This window comes from Pelophylax lessonae (genome assembly GCF_965119305.1).
Source record: "Pelophylax lessonae genome assembly, chromosome: 9".
In the NCBI taxonomy this organism is placed as follows: Eukaryota; Metazoa; Chordata; class Amphibia; order Anura; family Ranidae; genus Pelophylax; species Pelophylax lessonae.
In genome coordinates, this window is record NC_138776.1 from 63,102,979 (window position 1) to 63,124,985 (window position 22,007).

At 42.6% G+C, this 22,007-nt stretch overlaps 1 protein-coding gene across 1 annotated transcript in view; it reads right to left on the reverse strand.

The window, feature by feature from the left end:
- The window catches only part of ADAM12 (ADAM metallopeptidase domain 12), a 1,097,024-nt gene that overhangs the window by 375,033 nt on the left and 699,984 nt on the right, over positions 1-22,007 (reverse strand). Inside the window, exons 9-10 of the mRNA XM_082269366.1 lie at positions 12,700-12,869; positions 10,046-10,130 (exon numbers count right to left, since the gene is read on the reverse strand). Of these exons, the coding sequence (XP_082125492.1) occupies positions 10,046-10,130; positions 12,700-12,869 (255 nt within the window). The remainder of the gene's footprint in view (positions 1-10,045; positions 10,131-12,699; positions 12,870-22,007) is intronic.

A 22,007-nucleotide genomic window follows, 5' to 3' on the forward strand; every position in this document is an offset into this window, starting at 1 on the left:
CAGTCAGATCATCAGCGGGCCCGGTTGCGGACGGGAGCGCACCCCAGGGCGGGGGGGCGAGCGAAGAAGTACTACGTCGCTTTGCCCAGCAGCGGCTGACTGCCGCAGTAAAACTGTGGCGGGCAGAGCTGAAGTGGTTAACATAAGTCAATGCAAATTGTATTGAAGTCGCACCAAAACAAGTGCAGGAACCTTTTTCTAAGTCAGCGTGACTTAAAGTCGCACAGATTAGAACGGTTTAATTGCAGTTAATGGGGCGCGATTGGTCATACGACTTTAAACTTTCAAGTCCCATGACAAGTTACAGCAGTGCGAACTAGGGCTAAAGCCTGAAAAGCAAAGAAAAGGACTGATAAGCTGCTATATTAAAAGTCATGCACTTTAGGATACATTTTAAGATACACTTTAGGAGATATTCTGTAATGTACATTTCATCTGACATACCAGCCCTCTCCACCATGTAGCTAAAAAGTCTTTACATTGCAAACTATCTCAATTACAGGAAGTGAACAAAACAAAAAGTGTATCGCTAGCACCACTATAATTGGCCACATGTTCCTGAAAAGAAGAAGGATGTACAGAATATGGCCTGCAGCTTTGTGTAGTGTTTTAGAAGAATTCTTCACAAGCATTGCCAGCTTAAATCTGCAACATTTTCCTATCCTCAAATGGATTGTGCTCTTAGTTCACAGTTGCTTATGAAAGCAGCACATATGCATGAGTCTAAGCACTGCTACAGTCCTCAGGACCAGCCATTCTCAACTGGGATTCCATGGAATCCTGGGGCTCCTCCAGAGGTTGCTAGGATTTCCTTGAGCTGTAGCAGGTTTGTCTCCAAACTGATGGTGCGGGTTCTGTGGACCAACTGCAACGTGCAGAGCCAGTGGCACCGTGGCCAGTGGGTGCGATGCGGGAACCCACAGTGGATTTGCAGGGTTCCCGCATCGCATCAATGTGAATCGGCACTTAGTGCTCAGGATTTAGACATGTACACACTATAGAGGGATATACTTTGTTCAGAATTCATGTCTGAGCTTACAACCACTTTAGGAAAATTGTACAAGTGTATTGAATAATGTATAGCCAGCCTTAGAGTCCTTTCACACTGTCCGCTCCATCTGCAGAGTCCGTTCTGCTCAGCGGGGGATCGATCTATCCCTCAACACCTAATTTTCAACAGCCATGCCATTAAAGCCAGCGACTGTAAAGCAGGATGGAAGATCAGACCTTGAGACAGCAGATCTTCCCTGAGAGGAAGTCTGCAAGGAGCATCGGCGACCAACCTTTCTAGGTCTGCGTACCAAGACTGTCCTATTCCTAAACTAGGCTTGCAGGGACAGCCCCCATAGGCGTGGTAAAGCTTTTTCCTGCCTAGTGCCTATTCCTGATTGGAGGAGCATAACCCAAAGGTCTAAGACAGTGGTTCTCAACTCGGGTCCTCAGGACCCACTAACAGGAAAGGTTTGCAAGATAACTGAAATACATCACAGGTGATATATTTTGCTGCTCAGTGATTGCATTTTTCCCCAAGGTGATGCTAAAAATCCGGCCAGTTAGTGGGTCCTGAGGACCGGAAATCAGAACCACTGGCATTAGAAGATATGGAGCGCCGTAAAAAAAAAAAAAAAAAACAGGGGATAATTATTCCTTAATACTCTGGCAGCAAATCTGCATCCGGAGCTGCTGGTCTATAACCTATACAATGCCTTGAAAAAGTATTCACACCCCTTGAAATTTTCCACATTTTACCATGTTACAACCAAAAACAAACGTATTTTATTGGGATTTTGTGTGATAGACCAACACAACAAGGCACATAAAATTGTGAGTTTGAAAGGAAAGGAAGTGGAAGGAAAATAATAAATGGTTTTTAAACTTTTTTACAAATAAATATCTGAAAAGTGTTACGTGCATTTGTATTTGCCCCCTTAATTCTGATACCCCAACTAAAAACTAGTGAAACCAATTGCCTTCAGAAGTCATCTAATTAATAAATAGAGTCCACCTGTGTGTACTTTAATCTCAGTAAAAATACAGCAGTTCTGTAAAGCCCTCAGAGGTTTGTTAGAGAAGCTTAGTGAACAAACAGCATCATGAAGGCCAAGGAACACACCAGGCATGTCATGGATAAAGTTGTGGAGAAGTTTAAAGCAGGGTTAGGTTATAAAAAAACATCCCAAGCTTTGAACATCAGCAACAGGAGCACTGTTCAATCCAGCGTCTGAAAATGGAATTAGTATGGCACAACTGCAAACCTACCAAGACTTGGCTGTCCACCTAAACTGACAGGCCAGGCAAGGAGAGTGTTATTCAGAGAAGATCCATGGTAACTCTGGAGGAGCTGCAGAGATCCATAGCTCAGATGGGAGATTCTGTCCACAGTACAGCTATTATTTGCACACTCCACAAATCTGGCCTTTATGGAAGAGTGGCAAGAAAGCCATTGCTGAAAGAAAGCCATAAGAAATCCCATTTGCAGTTTGCAAGAAGCCATGTGGGGGACACAGCAAACATGTGGAAGAAGGTGCTCTGGTCAGTTGAGAGCAAAATTTTACTTTTTGGCCTAAAAGCAAAACGCTATGTGTGGTGGAAAACTAACACTGCACATCACCCTGAACACACCATCCCCACCGTGAAACATGGTGGTGGCAGCATCATGTTGTGGGAATGCTTTGCTTTAGCAGGGACAGGGAAGCTGGTCAGAGTTGATGGGAAGATGGATGGAGCCCAATGCAGGGCAATCTTAGAAGAAAACGTGTTAGAGTCTGCAAAAGACTTGAGACTGGGACAGAGGTTCACCTTCCAGCAGGACAATGACCCTAAAGATACAATGGAACGGTTTAGATCAAATCATATTCATATGTTAGAATGGCCCAGTCAAAGCCCAGACCTAAATTCAATTGAGAATCTGTGGCAAGACTTGAAAATTGCTGTTCACAGACGCTCTCCATCCAATCTGACAGAGCTTGACCTATTTTGCAAAGAAGGGCAAACATTTCATTCTCTAGATGTGCAAAGCTTATAGAGACATCCCCAAAAAGACTTGAAGCTGTAATTGCAGGGAAAGGTGGTTCTACAAAGTATTGACTCAGGGGGGTTGAATACAAATGCATGCCACACTTTTCAGATATTTATTTGTAAAAAATGTTGAAAACACTTTATCATTTTCCTTCCACATCACAATTATGTGCCACTTTGTGTTGGGCTATCACATAAAATCCCAATAAAATACATTTACATTTTTGGTTGTAACATGACAAAATGTGGAAAATTTCAAGGGGTATGAATTGAATACTTTTTCAAGGCACTGTATGCGCCATCACAAAGGACCCATCCACTTTTTCTTATGGCATCATTATTACAAACCAGTTGGCAAATTAGGCATAAGCCCTTTATCTGAATTGTGATGGAAGTGATGAGACTTGTTTTTATTTATAATAAAGAGGTCAGGAATCAGAAACAAACCTGCAGTTATCTAGAAAGACTCCAGCATGTAGTTTTCAAGTGGGACAGTTTGTCATATAGATTTAGAAAGAGAAAGTTCAGCAACCAATCATAATGCAGCTGTAATGTTTCTTGTTTTTTAAATGGATTCCAGCACCTGTTTGGTACGGACAGCAATCCATGTATATGAAGGACTGAACCACCAATCTCCTAACCAATGGAAACTATCAGCTTCCTACTTGGCTAGGGGGCATATTACAGGCTTTGAAGACCAGTGTTGTATTAAGGGTGAACATTACACAGCATTCTCTGTTTAATGAAACATTTATGAGAGGCTTTTGCAGAAGTCAGCAATGAAAGTCAAGCACTAAGAAAACAATTAGCAGAGTCGTCATTATGGGAACAAGCATGCCTGCGGGCTTTCTATGAAACAGCTGTGTGCATTAATCTGGCCACCTTTTCATTAAGCAATTAAAAGATGTTCCCACTATATTTATGAATAGTCTCTGAAGTTCCCATTCAGCCTGGTTAGCGAAGTCCCCTTTCATGATTCAGCTTTCACATAGTGAGATACAGAAAAAGAAAACATGTTGTAAACCTACTGGACTTTCATCTGAACACAAAGATTAAAGCCTCACTCCAGCTTTGCTATCACTTTAAATAATTTGTTTTGGTCAAGCTGGCCTAAATTAACTATTTCCTTTACCAATACTTGTGGCCGCTGTCAGAATCAGCTACATACAATATACAGTGTTGTGTTCTGGCAGCGGTACAGGGATTTGCCGTGCTGTTCCCAAAATAAAAATGGAGTCAGGCTTAGCGACTTGATGTGATCAATACAAGGTTTCTTCTGAATGGCCGAAGTGGGAATTGTGATGTCATCTTCTCTCCATTCCCCTCAGCCATTCAGAGAAAGCCTTACCCTAAAATGACCCTATGATTTACATTTTGCACTCTTACAGGGAAACTGTAATGGTTTTGAGTCTAATTTATTTTAATTTTTTTAAAAGATCAGACTTTTTTAAATATTTTTTTAATCTTTATTTTCAGTTTTTAGAATCATACAGGGAATGTGAGCAAGGTATGCAAAGGTAGATATCACTGTCCTTAGTCTTACACAGTGAAGGCAAATGGTCCTATAAGACAGTATATGCATTCTATTGTAACCATCATTAAAGGATTTACTCCTGCAAACTGAATCCAGTGTCTCCCATGTGCTTATGTAGTATGTTTGAGCAGAAGAGTGTGGAGTATATGGTGGTGGGTAGTATGTGCAGAATGTTGTCAGTAGGGCACTGGATAGTGTCAGTAGAGCAATAGACAGTGTACATTTTTTATGATTATAATTCTTTTGTATTTTTTTTACAAGAATTTTGTGAGAGCAGTGGATGTTGTCAGTAGAGCAGTTAATGGTGTCAGAAGTTTTTTTATTTTTAATAAATTTTTTTCAGGGGATGGACAGTGGACAGGTATGGCTGGACGGTGTCAGTAGAGCAGTGGGCAGTGTCAGTAGTTTATTTTTTTACAAATATATATATAATTATATATACAGTATATATATTATATATATATACACACACACATATACATTTTTACAAAGCTTTCTTTTTCTTTTTTGTTGGGGGGGGGGGGGGGGAGAGAGAACAGTGTCAGTGTTTTTTCAAATTAATTTTTTATTATTTTTACAATTAAATTTTTAAAAATGTATTACAATTAATGGGGACACCAGGAGATGGACACAGGGAGCTGGAGGAGGACACCAGGAGTCAGAGGATGACACTGGGAGCCAGAGGACACCAGGAGCCAGAGATGGGCATGGGGGGCCAGAGATTAAGGAACACTTGATGGACAGTCAGGGGATGATATATGGCTTTCAATAAAGCAGCTGAGGGAGGCAAGGAGAAGCGGCTATCAGCTGCTTCATTGAAAGCCACACAGGGAAATTGGGGCTTGAAGCTCCCCACACTGCCGCGCCAATCATCTATGAGGCTGCCCGGGCCCCCCCTGCTGAGCTGGGGACACTGGGCCCAGTACAACAGGGCCGGCTGGTACTGGCTTATTAGTGGCCCTACTTATAAGGGATTATTCAAAAGGATACAGTATTCTGTCAAGAAGATGAATTCAGTCCGAAAGTTCCATGTTTTATGGAATTGTTCTGTGTTACGGTTTGCTGCAGCTGTCAGTTGCTCCACTTTGTTTTATTTGGAAAACCACAAGCCATTTGGGGACAGCATAGTTTGTTTCCAATAAATTGGACTCAATTTATTAGGTGTTATAACAGGGAGTATTTGTAATGTTTCAATGGCAGTGGAGTCAAGAGGAGGAAGAATGTCACTGGGTTATCTGGCATAAGTATTTCTGCAGCTTTACTATTAACAGCTTCACCTGGTCCCAGAAATTTTGATTCCTGCTCATCCCCCAAAAAAATGCAAAAAACAGAGCTTACCTCACTTTGGCATCTTTATCACAATACGGAGCATTGTGGGAAAAAGTATATGAAGTGTTTTGGCAACCCTATACCATTGGGAGGAAATTGATTGTGTTGTGCGTTCATAGATAATATTCTGCATACCTTGGTTGTAGGGGGTGGTTATACTGTTGCCTTTCTATCATCTCAAACCAGTTTTCCACTCTCCTCTGACCTCAGACATCAACAAGGCATTTTCCTCAACACAACTGCCACTCACTGGACATTTTCTCTTTTTCGGACCATTCTCTGTAAACCCTAGAGATGCTTTTGCGTGAAAATCCCAGTAGATCATCAGTTTTTGAACCACTCAGACCAGCCTGTCTGGCACGAACAACCATGCCATGTTCAAAGTAATTTAAATCCCCTTTCTTTCCCATTCTGATGCTCGGTTTGAACTTCAGCAAGTCGCCTTTACCTCGCATATATATATATATATATATATATATATATATATATATAATTTTTTTTTTTTTTTTGCTTCAAGTCTTTGCTTAAAGTGTATCCAAAATCCGTACAAAGCAAACCTTATATAATTTAAATAGTACTAAATAGAGATTGACCGATTATCGACAACGCCGATATATCGGGGGCGATATACACTTTCCCCGATATATCTGAATCGGCCCCGGCGGGTACCGATATTGCCGTGACGTCATCGCGTATGTTGCACCAGCCACCAAAGGGTGCCACCCACCCACCAAGGTGTGCCAGCCAGCCACCACAGGGTGTCAGCCAGCTGCCCACCAACCACAGGGTGCCAGCCAACCACCACAGGGTGCCAGCCAGCCACCAAAGGGTGCCAGCCAGACACCCACCAAAGAGTGCCAGCCAGCAAGCCACCCACCACAGGGTGCCAGCCAGCCATCCACCACAGGGTGCCTGCCAGTCACCACAGGGTGCCAGCCAGCCACCCACAACAGGGTGCCAGCCAGCCAGTCAACCACACCAGGGTGCCAGCCAGCCACCAAAGGGTGCCTACCAGCCACCCACCAAAGGGTGCCAGCAAGCCACCCACAACAGAGTGTCAACCAGCCAGCCCCCCACCAAAGGGTGCCAGCCAGCCATTTTGTTTAGGCCTATATTAGTGTCTTTTCAAGTTTCAATGGAGATGGATGGGGGATAGAAAAGTTTAAAGTGTGGTCTGGGACTATTTCTCTTCTCCATGTCCAGGAAAATTAGCAGCACTCTGCAAAACTTGCAAAAACAATGTAAGCATGGGATCAATAACTGCAAAAACCAAAAATACATCTAATCTTTGGGCCCATCTAAGAGTTCATCATGTTGAATTGTTTCATGCAGGGCAGAAAAAAAAAATAATCAGAAGTTGAAACATCACTATCCCAGGCAACAATAACAGATATGTTTAAAAAAAAAAAAAAAAAAAAACAGGTGGCTAAAATCTGATGGAAGATCCCAACTGCTGGACAGAGTAATCACGGAGATGATGGTCACTGATAACCAACCATTTAAAATAGTGTCTGACTCTGGATTTAAGTGGTTGCTGTCCATACTTGAGCCAAGGTACATACTGAAGAGTGACAAATTTTATCGAACTGAAATGCTGCAAAAGATTCACCAAAAGGTTGTTGACAAAGTAAAGACTATGCTGCTACCAGAGAATGCTGGCAACTCACTCTCATTCATGAATGATTGCTGGTTAGGACAAACAGAACCACTAATGAGTCTTAGGACAAACAGAATCACTAATGAGTGTTACATGCCACATTGACAGCGGATGGACAAGAAGGCATTTGGTGTTGAATACAAAAGTGATGCAAGGATCCCACACTGGGGAGTACATTAGAGAAATGTTTCTAGGCATGCTAGAAGAATGGGGAATCACCAAAGACCGAGTGATGCTTTTGCTGCGAGACAGCGGAGCAAACATGGTTAAAGATAGGAGACTTGCTGAAGTCTCAGACCTCAGTTGCATGGCACACATCCTCCAACTGGTGGTAAATGATGATCTGTCAAACCAGAAAGCTTTGCTGGACATTATTACCATGCTGAAGAAGTGCGCAGGCCATTTCCACCATTCTATTCTTGCCAAGCAGCGACTGAGGTGCATTCAGGAAGACCTTGGCCTACCCAAAAACAACTTGATACAGGCTGTTCCAACACGATGGAACTCAACGCTACACAGGTTACAAAGGCTGTTGGAGCAGAAGCGAGCTCTCACTATATATTCTGGTGAATATGGACTAAGAGGACATTCTTGTCCTACTGCTGATCAGTGGGACATAGTAGCCAACATTATTGAGACGCTCCTACCCATTGAGGAAGTGACACTAGAGGTGAGTCATTACGACTCATCTGTGTCCTCTGTCATCCCATGTGTGAGAGTGCTGAAGATGCTTCTTCGACAAAATAAAGGACCCAACACACGTGGCATTAAAGCATGTAGGCAGGCCATGAGGGACAGCCTCGCCAAACGGTTTGAGAAGCATGAGGAGAATAAAAATATTGTGCTTGCATGTCTTTTGGATCCTCGATACAAGAACCATGCTTTCTCTTCTGATGATGTATTGGCCAAGGCAAAACAATGGCTGACAGAAGATATTCAACAGAAGGTGCAGGAGGTTCCTCCTGACAAAAAGAAAAGTCAAGAAGAGAAGGTTTCTCATGTGGAAGAGCAGGATGCAGGAGAAATATGTCCAAAAAGACAACGGACAGAAGAAAAAATTCATTGTGGTCAAATAGATGCCATGTTCAGTGTTTCATTGGGGCCTCATGAAGAGGATTCATCAGAATCTGCAATAAGGAGCCTGGATGATGAACTTCTTCTCCATTTGAAGGAACCAGTAATTGACAGAAGAAGTGATCCTCTTCAGTGTTGGAAAGAAAATGAGGCACGCTACAAAAGACTTGCTTCTCATGATAGAAGATACCTTTCTGCTCCTCCTTCCTCGGTACCAAGTGAGCGTGTTTTTAGTGAAGTGGCAGCAATTAAGGAAAAGAAAAGAAGCGGTTTAACTGGTGAACATGCTGAAATGTTATGCTTTCTGCACTATAATATTGTTCTACTTAAGAGGAATTTATTGAGTAGTGTCTGTCCCCCAAGTCCACTGAGTCCACTCCAATCCACTGTCTAGCTTTTGTCTAGGTATTTTCTCTAGCAGTTTTGCACTGACTGTGCTGTGCTGCAGTAAGTGCAAAACTGCTAGAAAAAAAGCTAGACAGTGGATTGGAGCCAGTGGACTACTGCTGCAGGAGTGCGCCACTCACTGCTGCAATGATTTTAAATCACTACTGAGTGAGTGCCCTTCTGCAGCGGTAGTCCACTGACTCCAGTCCAATCCACTGTGTAACTGTTGTGTTGCCTAGCTTTTTTTCTAGCAGTTTTGCACTGACTGCAGCAGTTGCAGCGAGTGCCTTACTGCAGAGGTAGTCCACTGACTCCAGTCCAATCCACTGTGTAGCTGTTGCCTAGTTTTTTTTTCTAGCAGTTTTGCACTGACTGCACTGCAGTAGTAAATTAAAATATTGCAGCGAGTAGATGCACTACTGCAACAGTTTATTATGGATTAATGCACAATCAGATGATGTGAAGTGTCCCTGCAGTTGAAGTTTTCCTATCAGTTTTCATGCAGTTAAGGTATGAAGAACGAGCTTTAATGTTAAAAATGTTAGTAAATAAAGATTGACATGTTCAGTAACAGATTTGTGTCGAAATTTGTGTTTATTTTGTGCAACAATATCGGCCAATACCGATATGCGACGGCCAAAATATCGGTATCGAAAAACCAATCTCGGTCGATCACTAGTAGTAAACCACCAACTTGAATTTACACTTGTGTATTGGTTCAACTTTCTCTATAAGGTATCCCTATCATGGTGACACCACTCTTATTACACCTGGATTGATAAGACCCCTCATTATAGTGATGGACCTAAAGCTAGGTGGAGGAGAGAACAGGTCAAAACACAAACTTCCTAGCAGATGTTGCTACTTGGGTAATAGAGCACAGCAGGTTAGCTGCATCCTAAGATATTCTACAACAAAGCTGAAGCTACATGCAAGAGCCAGAGAGGGCGCGCATGCAAGTGTTATGTTGTTAACATTAGCATCACTATGGTTTACTTCAATTAGAAGCTTAAAAAGATAACAGTAGAATTATTTTTAACACTCACCATAACCACGCCGCCAGATTTGTCTGCTGTGCACATGCTCATGATGGGTGCCATGCCAATTGTTGTCCCCTGGAAGTGCACCCCGCTGTAATTAAAAGAAGGAAAAACGTCAAGAGGTTAGTATGCATTATTCAATATGAAAGTCATGGTTCATGTTTCCATTATCACATATGAGGAATGCTTCTCTGTTGTTCTAGCTAGGCTGCAGAGAAAACGTTTCATTACTCACATTAAGGCTGCCGGAATGGAAAGACATCTCATTTCTACAAGCTCCCATTAGCATGGTGCTGTCACTGTATTCATCTGAATATCTGTCACAGACGTTATAGGGGCAATGAAGCAGAGGCATGGACACAGCAAAAAGGAGGGAGCTGCCACGAAGCCATCTTAACTTAATGTTAACTGCTTCGCACTGTCTGCATAATAGAGTGATGGTTAAAGTGTATGCATTTTTTTTTAAACTGCAGATGTGTTTCCAACTTTATTTCCTGTGCTATATAAATCATGGGACTAGCATTTCCCTTCTATTCTCTCATTCTTTAAAGGAGACCTTCATGGAAAGAAAACATGAGCAATGCTATTGTGGACATCCTTCTAAGAATACTATTTCTCTAACCGTGGTTCAATACTTTTTAAATCACCAACCCAGTACCAAATGCAGATGAGAAGGTCGAATTGAGATCAGCATTTCTGATCTGGATAATTTTTCTAAGTTAGTGCCTCAAAAACTGTAGAGGTCAGTATGACAACAAATTGATCCGTATTTTCCAAAGAGGAAGCCAGCCGCCATATTCTCTCTCGTTTTACAGAAGTGGCAGGCTCAAAACAGGCACAGACAAACAATTACATTTATTTTTTTTTTTTAAGGCAGAAGCATATTCAGGGGTGTAAATAAATCTTGCGGTTTATAAAACAAAGGATTGAAACAAACATTTATGTAAGGCAGAACATAGCCTGTGAAACACCATATAGCAGATTTTCTCAAACAGAGTTCCATTGAACCCTAGGGTTCCTTCAGTTGGGGGTTCCTTGAGAAATGAGCAAATTCTGCCTCGCAGATAGGTTCCCACTGACATCATTGACCTTTTTAGCTATCTGTATGTAGCACCCTCGTAGGTAGGTGCTATGTAAAACATATCTGTGACCCTGTTCTGCTTATCAGGAGGGTCTGATCTACTAGTTTAGCCTGTCACATGTTTCTAAGTGGGATTCACTGGGTCTGAGGGAGTGTCCTCACTGTAGCCAATGAGGGACCTTATTGGACAGTGGAGTAAACCTAGCCAGTGGCACACTCTGTTTTATGTCAGTTCCAGTGGGAGGGCATTCCTGCAATGCATCCTGGGATTGGACATAAATAGGAGGGGAGCATGTGACAGGATGTCTTTGGGTGGGAAGCCAGGTCCCAGGAGGAGGGTGATGGCTGTCTCTCCTCCTGTTGCTGAGGAAGGTGGTCCAGGCAGTCGGCCTAAGGACCAGGGGTTGAGCTGTGCTGCACAGGATCCAGTGTGTGCTGACCAAATGGAGCTGCTGGTCAGGATTCTTCTGGAAAAACAGTATTGTGAGTACTTAAGCATCTGCCCAGGGGTCTGCCTAAGAAAGGGGACCACTCCAGAGAGGTCAAGGGGATCAAGGAGCCAGCTAACCATCTGGGAGTGTTAAAGTAAAGGGGGTGGCAAGTTGTAAAGCCCTGAAGATTAGGGGTTAAAGGGGGCGCCAGGAAGGGCCCTGAAGTTGCTCAGCAGTGCAGTCTACTATTAAAGTCAGCTACCTCAGGAAATGAGTGCCTTAAGAAGCTAACAGGACTCTTTCACAGTCAAAGGTGAAATACAGTAAGTGGGCTAGCCGTGACTAGCTCAAACAGCGTTAACCAGCATCAGTCAGGATGTTTCGTACAGTCCCTGCCTTTTTGTGCATAGTTCAGTTATTGGAGTATCCCATTCATCCCTTCTCCTATCCAAGTTACAAATAAAAACACAAAAACCAAAGAAACTGGACTGGTCCTTGTCTGAGGTAAAAACACTTGGAAACATGTCAGAATGGTCTACTGTTGCTAATGGTAACCCAGGGGAACCCACACACAGCAGCTCCCATGGGAGTAGTGCTACATGTAAAAGGATAATTCTTCCTAACGACCACACGTTTAAGCAGCACTCTTCCACTAACCATCACACTAATGTATCAGACATTTTTAGCTGGAGTTCCCTGAGATTGGAAGGTTATTTCAAAGGATCCTCTTTGTTGAGAAAGGCTGCCATATAGGATAAAGTCAGAGCCTATAATATGCCATTTATCATTGTATCCCCTGCAAATCTCTCTTCCCAATTTTGGGATAAAGTGCACTTAACTGGCAGGAATCATTGCCCTATTTAAGGAGAACAATCTCAGAGATGCCCGTCTTCAATATGCTGAAAAATATTTTCTTATCTCCCTATGGCAGTGTAATGGCACTCTTCGAGTGTTATTGCTGTGGCGGAGGAAATCAATTAGCCACTAATGATAAAATTATCTGAAGCATTCCTAAAAATTGGTTGCCTGGACCCATTTCGGGATACAGCTATATACTATATATATATAAAGGTTAGCTACACATAAGACACTTTTGATTAATTAAATTGTCCACTTTTGCAAGGAAATAGATTTTTGGTAGAGCAGACCTTACTAGCTGTGCGTTGTCATGAGCCTTTTGAGGTAGTAATGTCAGCTTTCTCCAGTCCAGGAACTCGTGCAGGCTGGTAAATGGATCTTGAGTTATTGAGCACTTATCTGCATCACTCCAAATCTCAACGCCAACCAATGCCACTCGGATATTCAATTGCCTGAAAAACTGTAAAGAAATGTAAACAACATTAACAAAAAAAAAATAAGAAATAAAATGAAGAAGAACGTATGTTTTTAAACTAAACAAAGAATTGTAGAATTGCCACGTAAGTGTCACATTAGCAAAATAAAAGAAAAAAAAATCAATATTCTAACAATTAGATGAAGGTTACCCCATCCTAAGAGTTATTTCATTAAATGCAACATTAAACCAACTGATAATTCTCTTAACATGCCAACTGAGTTTTAATCAGTAAAGATTCCAATTAAGACAGTGAATCACGAAAAAGTGAAAGGAGCCTCTTCATCTAAGATGCATAATTCATTTCTCCAAAGTTCAGTATGCTACAGGCCTGTCCTATGGGGGCATTAAGCTTCGGAGTCCAAATGTAGATGATGTTGATTTTTTCTTGAAAAAGACATACGAATTATATTCAAAATGGTAATGTAAACTCATTGGAATACTGGCTTGTCAATATTTTTACCATTTATGTATTACCCTATAATCCCCCAAAATACATATTTTTACAAAGAGAAAAATAATTAGACAGATTTTTACATTTCTATGTAGTATATCATTTGTTTACCTGTAATTCACCAAAAATACAGGATGTATGACTGAAGATCATGTTTTATAGTGTATATATTAACCACTTCTGGACCGGAAAGTTTTACCCCTTAATGACCAGGCCATTTTTTGCGATTCGGGAGCGCGTTAATTTAATGGACAATTGCGCGGTAATGCGATGCTGTACCCAGACAAAATTGACGCCCTTATTTTCCCGCAAATAGAGCTTTCTTTTGGTGGTATTTGATCACCTGTGCGATTTCTATTTTTTGCGCTATAAACAAAAAAAGAGCAACAATTCTGAAAAAAAATTATTTTTCACATCCTGCTATATAACATTAGATGTATATTAGGAGCTGCGCCAGACATATATTAAGCAATCTATCACAGTAATACAGTCCATGAACAATCTAATGGAGTAGAACTGCAGGTAGAAAGAAAGGACCCGATCCAAATCAGCCAATCACCAGTGAATAGTGAGAGGGATGAGTTACACCCTGTGCTGACACCCGTAGCCTTTTACCGGAACTTTTGATGCTCCTGTCACAGAGTGGTCAAACAGGCATAAGAGCAAACAGCGCTCTGCGTAAATGATGGTTCCTAGTCACATTACTCACATTCCTTAGCAGGGAGAGAGAACTTCACAATTCACAGATGTACAATGCCTTTACAGGACCCCACAGAAGTGCCTTTCACATGAAGGCTCAGAAAAAAGACAAAGGGGCAACCAATCGTGAAGTACATCGAGGCACATACATTTCTTAAAAAGTAATGCACTTACATAGTAGACATCATATAACAGCATCAATGGATAAAACCGCGGTATGTAGCGTGCTCACTCAGCTCCAATATGTCCGCCTTACGCGTATCGTCAAACATCTATGACATCTTCAGAGGCTTATGGCACCCCTGTAGTTTAGGTCATCCATTACTAAGACTCCCAGATCTTTCTCCATTTTTGATACCCCCAGAGGTTCCCCCCCTAGCGTGTATTTTGCTATTGCGTTATTAGTCCCTAAGTGCAATACCTTGCACTTATCCACATTAAACCCCATTTGCCATGTAGTTGCCCACTCTGTTATTTTGTTCAGGTCATTCTGCAAGATTTCTGCCTCCCGATGCGAAGTTATTGCCCTGCTCAATTTTGTGTCATCGGCAAACACTGAGATCGAGCTACTGACCCCGTCCTCAATGCTATTTATGAATAAATTGAACAAAAAACAGGAACAGGTGCAGATAATTTTGGTAGCTTCATACTGGCCTCATCGGTCTTGGTACGCGGACCTCGTACAGATGGTCATCGAGCCTCCCTGGCGACTGCCTCTGAGAGAAGATCTGCTGTCTTGAGGGTCGATCTTCCTTCCTGCTTTACGGTCTCTGGCTTTAATGGCGTGGCTGCTGAAAGCCAGGTGTTGAGAGACAGGGGTCTCTCTGATGCTGTCATTCCTGCCTTGCTGAGGGCTCAGAAGGCTACCTCCAGGAAGATTTACCATCATACCTGGAAGGCGTATGTTGCCTGGTGTAAATTGAAAGGGTTTCATCCTCACTCCCTTTCGGTGGCAAAGGTTTTGGCCTTCCTGCAGGAAGATGTGGAACAGCATTTGGCGCTGGGCACGATCAAGGGTCAGTTGTCGGCCTTAGCCATTTTCTTCCAGCGTCCCTTGGCGACTAATTCCTTGATTAGCTCCTTTATTCAAGGGGTGCGTCATCTGGCTCTCCCGCGGAGGGCTTTGTTGCCTCCGTGGGACCTGAATTTGGTCTTGTCCGTTTTGCAAAAGCCTCCCTTTGAAAACATCAGAAAAATAGCTCTGCCAGTATTGTCCCAGAAAGTGGCCTTTCTGGTGGCTATCACCTCTGCTCGCAGAGTGTCTGGAATGGTGGCTGTGTCTGGCTGTTTGCCTTATCTGGATGTCCATAGGGTTAAAGTGGTCCTGCGACCTAATCAGTCTTTTCTCCCTGAGGCGGTGTTGGATTTCCACCTCAACGAGGATATTGTGTTGCCTTCGCTTTGTGCGAAGTCCAAGTATCCCAAGGAATTTGCTTTCTTTGGATGTGGTCCGGGTGATCAGGGTTACCGCTCTGCCACAGAATCTTTTAGGAAGTCTGATTCCCTCTTTGTCCTTCCTGAGGGACCTCAGAAGGGATCGGCTGCCTCCGCTGCAACCATTTCCAAATGGATCAGACAGACTGTTGTTCAGGCCTATTCACTGAAGGTGCCTCCTTTCCCTGTGAGGGCACTAGAGCTGTGATTGCCTCTTGGCTTTTCGCCTTCAGGCTTCTGAGGTTTAGGCGTGCAAAGCGGCGACCCAGTTGTCTGTGCGCACTTTCACAAAATTCTTCAAGCTTGACGTCATTGGCATCCTCGGATGCTTCCTTTGGCCACAAAGTTTTGAGCGCTGCGGCTTGTTGAAGACACATGTTTTTTTCTCTTCGTGGGGTGACTTTTGTTCTGGGGTTAGCTCCTGTTGAGCTTCTGTTGCCCTGTTGGCTCAGTTTTCTCTAGCCTTGTTAACACGTTGCTGTTCTTTGGTTGCGTCTTTTCCCACCCCTCCCACCTGCACTGCTTTAAGACATCCCAATAGTGAAGAACATATGGAAGGGCTGCGACTGTCAGAGGACGTAAGAGAAAATAGAATTTTTGTAAGAACTTACCGTAAAATTCTTTTCTCTGATTCCTCTGACAGTCGCAGCCCCCGCCCCTCTATTTTGGGGTTGGTTGTCTTCCTTTACTGCTTGCGACGAAACTGAATAGCAGCACTGTGTGGCTGAGGGTAATGTCGAGAGGGACAGCCCCTAAAGGTGTGTCTTTGTTTAACCCTTTATCAAGTTTTCACTACCTAGCCTGCTGCTGCAGAAGGCACCATTACCCAATAGTGAAGAACATATGGAAGGGCTGCGACTGTCAGAGGACTCAGAGAAAACAATTTTACAGTAAGTTCTTACAAAAATTCTATTTTTACTGTATATGAATTTTCCACCTTGCAGATTTCTCTAATTTTACCCAACATAAGCCATGCAAAATGCTACACATAAATAATTTAATTTAGAACATGTCGCTATACAACTCAAGCTTTTTGCTATGATACTTGTAGCCAGTTTAAAATGTTATCAATTCTAACAGTTATTGCAGTAACTTCTGCAAATAAAATATAACACTGTCTTGTAATAATAATGTGAATGAGAAGGTAAATTATTATCAAGGCTCGATCTACCTTGATGGTCGTGAGTCCTCTTTTGAAGCCTTGCTGGGGGTGGTGGAGGAGTTTGGTGGGGCCTCAGAGTGGGCTGGGACAAATCGGTGGCTTTCCCGATTGGCCCGACCGCGGATTTCAGTTTTTTACAGCGATCCGGGGTTCACCTGTCACCCACCTTTAAGTACCTTGGGGTACAGGTGCACTCTGATCTCTCGACCTATTGCTCCCTAAATGTACAGCCTATAATTTTGCATATGGAGGTTCGGCTGCACACCTGGTCCTCTTTGCCACTAAATCCAATCAGTAGGATTAACATTTTTAAGATGATTTACTTACCTAAATTCCTTTATGTTTTTCGTGCTTCACCTGTGTTTTTACACAGGCGTTTGTTCCATAAAATTGATTCTACTCTCACTTCCTTTTTTTAGCAGGGCACTCGCCCTCATATAGCTAGGTCCTCCCTGCAAGCCTCCAAATTTCAGGGCGGCCTGGCATGTCCTGATCTTTACAAGTATTTTATTGCATTCCAGCTTACATACATATATGACTGGCATGGTGACTTTCCTGGGAACTCCTCCACCATCCTTGAACTGGCAATGCATGGCTCAAAGATGCAAGCTGTGGATGCTCTACACAGATCGTCGTACAGACGCTGCTCTCGTGTCTCTCCTATGGAGGTTGGGTGGTTGGCAAGGCATGCAGGCAATGTGATGCTGGAGGATGAACCCACAGTGTCTCCTGGTGCCCCGTTGTGGGATAACCCCAATTTCCCCATGTCTTTAGGTCTAAACTTTTTGTATCTTTTGATGACCTGAGGGCCTGTCATGGTGTGAGTAACCGTTCTTTTTTAAATACTTATTGCTATGCCATGATGCCCGGGCACAGTTTGCTGGGTTGATCCTGGAATCCCCTGTGGAAAAACTGTTGTCTATCCCAGAGGTAACTAAACTGGTCACTACGTTTTACTCGAGGCTACAGGCGGCTAGTGCTGATCCTTTTAAACTGGCTATGCGCAAGTGGGTCACACTGCTTCCTGAGCTGACGAGGAGGGGTGGGATGAGGCCTCTGAGGTGTGCTTCCAGGACCTTATTAGTTCTAACCACAGATTCATACAGTTTAAATGTATTCACCATCTGCATTACACACCTCCCAAATTGGTCCGTATGGGTGTTGCCCCGGGAGCCGCCTGTCCTGGATCTGGTTGTCCTGCAGCAGACCTCCTCCACATGTTCTGGTCTTGCCCCCATGTTAAGTGCTACTGGACATCTATTTTCGCTTTTTTTAATGATAAATTACACCTGCCGGTCCCACATACGCCGGGGGTAGGCCTGTTGGGCGTGAATGATTTTGTACACTGTGTACATGCCTGGGCCCTGATTCGCATACTATTGTTCTATGCTAGGATCTTATCTTGTTACATTGGAAAAGTGTTGAACCGCCTACAGTGCAGCAGTTCTATGTTATTGTGCGAGGTGATGTACCACTTTATAAACTGATCTATAAGTAGAGGATGTCCTGGCAAGTTCTCTAAAGTTTTGCAACCCTGGCTTGATGTGGACGATTCGTTCGGGGCGGATACCCCTCTGCCGTCAAGCTTGTCTGCTGAAAGAGACCGTGGAGGTCCCGTGAGAGTTAAGGATCGTATGACCTGAATGTAGTATAATGATTGTTCCCCCTCGGGGGATGGACTGTTGAGGGCAGGGGAAGGTGTGTGCATGTGGGTGTGTATGTGGGATTGTGAGTGTGAGTGTGTGTCTTTTTCTGTGTCAGCCGTGCCTGGCTGGTTGCCCCCCCCCCCATCTACCTTGCGGCTGTGACCACTTATGATGCCCTGCTAGGCTTGTTCCACTGTTGCGGTTACGGCTCCTATGACACTCTGTCTTTGAGGTCCCCCCCTCCCTCCCCTCCCCCCTAGGCCACGTTGGCATGTTGTTGAATTATCTATGCTGCAATGTTTTCCACTGATTCATTGTATATAACCTGATATATTTTATTGACATTGCTTTGAGTTTTTGTTCTGTACTGTTCTTGAAAATTTATAAATAAACACCTTTCAAAAAAAAAATTATTATCAAGGCTCAAAGGGTTGGATTATTGCATGTCATATCTACAGAACAAGGGGCTGATTGGTGTGTCTCTCATCTGATAAAGCAAAAAAAGTATCAGTCTGAATGATCAAATGCATGTGCATGTGCATAAATCTGATACGGGTTACCATCACATGATATAGAAATAATGTAGCAATGTGATGTCCCTACTGAAGAAAAGTGGCCTGTATCCAAAAGATTAATTAATAATTGTCATAAAGACAATTTAAAAAAAACAAAAAAAAAAACACTGGTAACAGGCACTAATTACCCATGTTTATTTACAGATTCCCATTTTTCTGTAAAGACCCAAAACCACATACTAAGGGTGAATATAGAGCTTTTACTTCTGCCCATGTCAATAGCAAGCCCCAGTGCTCTCTGGCACCAAATCCTGGCTCTTCAATTAAATAGTTCAATGCCAGAGACTTCACTGGCCATTAAGGTTCTAGCACTTACCCGTTAAATGACAGGAAAGGAAATTAGCAATGTGCGGAAGCAAGGGCTGGTGCCAACTTTTATAGAAGTCAAGGCTATGTATACTGTCTAAGCCTGGGATCCAAGGTGCTTCCCGGGCACACAGGAACTGATATATATCAAGATATACAAAAGGTACTTGCAGCTACAAAAAAGGTGCCCTCATATATTTGGCAGAATCTTGCAGGTTTACTCTATTCCAATTCAACCAGAATGTAAAAAAAAAATGTGGACTGCTTTCTTGTCTCATGACTTTCCTCTTTTTCTCTCACCCTTGGTTAGCCCATTCCCCCTGCTCTGTAGCTGGATCTTCTAGAGCAGTAGTTCCAAACATCAATCCTCAAGAACCCCCAAAAGGCCACATTATGGGAATTTCCTTTGGATAAAATAGCTTTCCTAAATACCACGTCATTGAAATTAATTTAATCATGTGACCTCTGATAGATTTACCCCCCTTCATGACTAGGCCATTTTTTGCTAAATGGCACTGTCTTACTTTAACTAATAATTGCGCGGTCATGCAACACTATACCCCCAAAAAATGTATGTCCTTTTTTCCACAAATAGAGCTTTCTTTTGGTGATATTTGACCACCACTGTGTTTTATTACTTAGGCTATAAACAAAAAAGACCAACAAAATAAAAAAAACTGTATTTTTGACTTACCGTAAAGACCCGGCTGGGACTTCGGTCTTAGCTTGTACTTTTATTTTTAAAGGGAACCTTTGTTAAAGATTTAATGTTTTCTAGGTGAGCTCCAGTTGGTCCTGGTTGAGCTCCATGTTCACTGGTTGGCTAAGTTTAGCCTTTGGGGAATTATGTTCTTTTCTGCGTTGTTTTTCCCACCCCTCATGCAAATACTGCTTTGGGACGTCCCAATGGTAAAGAAGAATATGGAGCTGCATCTGTCAATGAAAGATAGAGAAAACTGGATTTTTGACTTACCGTAAAATCCTTTTCTCTGAAGTTCGTTGATAGATGCAGCACCTGCCCCTCTTATTATGAGTGGGATGGGTTTTTTTCTTCTAAACACTGCTTGCAACAAAACTGAAGACTATAGCAGAGTGTGTGGGTGTATGCCTGCAGGGACTGCCTCATAGGTGTGGTAAAGTTTTTTTTCCTGCCTAGTGTCCTACTCCTGTAGGGAGCACAACCAGGAACAACTGGAGCTCACCTAGAAAACATTAAATCTTTAACAAAGGTTCCCTTTAAAAATAAAAGTACAAGCTAAGACCGAAGTCCCAGCCGGGAACTAGGACCTACTCCTAAACTAGGCAGAAACTAACTTAATGCTATAGCAGAGTGTGTGGGTGTATGCCTGCAGGGACTGCCCAATATGCGTGGTAGAGTTTTTTCCTGCCTAGTGTCCTACTCCTGTAGGGGTCAGCATAACCCAATGGTTAAGAAGAATATGGAGCTGCGTCTGTCAATGAACGATAGAGAAACAATATTTTTTATAAAGGTGTTAAACATCTAGATCAAAGGGTTAAATGTGTGCCTAGCCAGTGTTTATGTGTACAGTGTGTGGTACTCTCACTAGGGGAAGTAATAGATTTTATACCCTGCTATGCGGTGAAAGAAAATCTATCACTTCCCAGCTGATAGGACAAGGCTCTGCCTTGGTTACATAGGCAGAGCCCGGTCCTGTGTGAATTCATGACGATCGCCGGCTGGGTCGCCAGCGGCGAGTGCGCTCCCTACATGGAAGTGCCATATCACATACTAGGTACATGATCTTGGGGGAAGAGAAAACATGCTCTGTTGGGTGTACTTGAAGACCGGGGTTGGGAACCAGTGTTCTAAAACACAGATTTTCTACCAAGAAAATGGTTTTAAAAAAAGGGTTGGCCTGGAGCACTTAAGCTACATCTGAAAAAAAGAATGCATTGGCAGGCTTACACTCTAGTACACCCCTAACAGGTGTAAACGCCTAGTGCTTTCCATTTTTTTTTCTTTGTGATAGAGTGGATAAAATGTTATCACTTCTGTCAGTTTATTTTGTGCGTCTCTAACCTCATTAGGAAAATCTGCCCTCACTTCCTGCCCTTGTGATGCCTGTATAAGAAATAAAGGGGGGGGGGGTGGCAGTCATGGGGACAGCACTTTATAGAAAACAACAAAAAAATTTTGAGTAGTTTAAATCTCAGTGCAATCTCCTACAACAGTCCTGGTGCAACAAAATGTTCGGTTTATGATTCTACAGAACAAACATTCTCAATGCCCTCATTTTAGTCTTTTAACTGTCTATTTATGCATTCCTCTAATCATTCAGAAAAAAAATTATTCATTTTCTTTTTTCAACCTTTCTGCAGTCTCCCAGAAGCAATGCTCAGGAGGGAAGAGACACAGCACATAATTATCAGCAAGGGGCTACATTCCCATTCTGAGGCCCTTTAAAAGCAAGGCTCAGTCTAGTAATGGAAACATTACATAAAATTCAAATTATGTTAAATAATTATTTGCAGTGTCCACACACCCAGCAGAGTTGAGAATTTGCTCTCTATAGTGATGTCAGAAACTCAATTGAAAGAAGCCAAAAGGCTGATGCTGCACTGCTGATTACTTGGCAATGGCAGAATCAATTTAAATTTTAAAAAGCAAAATAATCACATTTTGTTGCTTTGCAGCCTGAAATGAAGACAGAAACTTTTTTTTGTTTTATCCAGCTATATTTACACATTTAAACTTATAACATCGGAGTGAAAGATATAACACCAACATGTCAGAAAAGAAAAATGTAAAAAAAAAATCAAAAACAGAATTACTGAGTTGAAAAAAGGATCACCCCCTTCCTAACAAAAATATCGCAAATTGTCCTC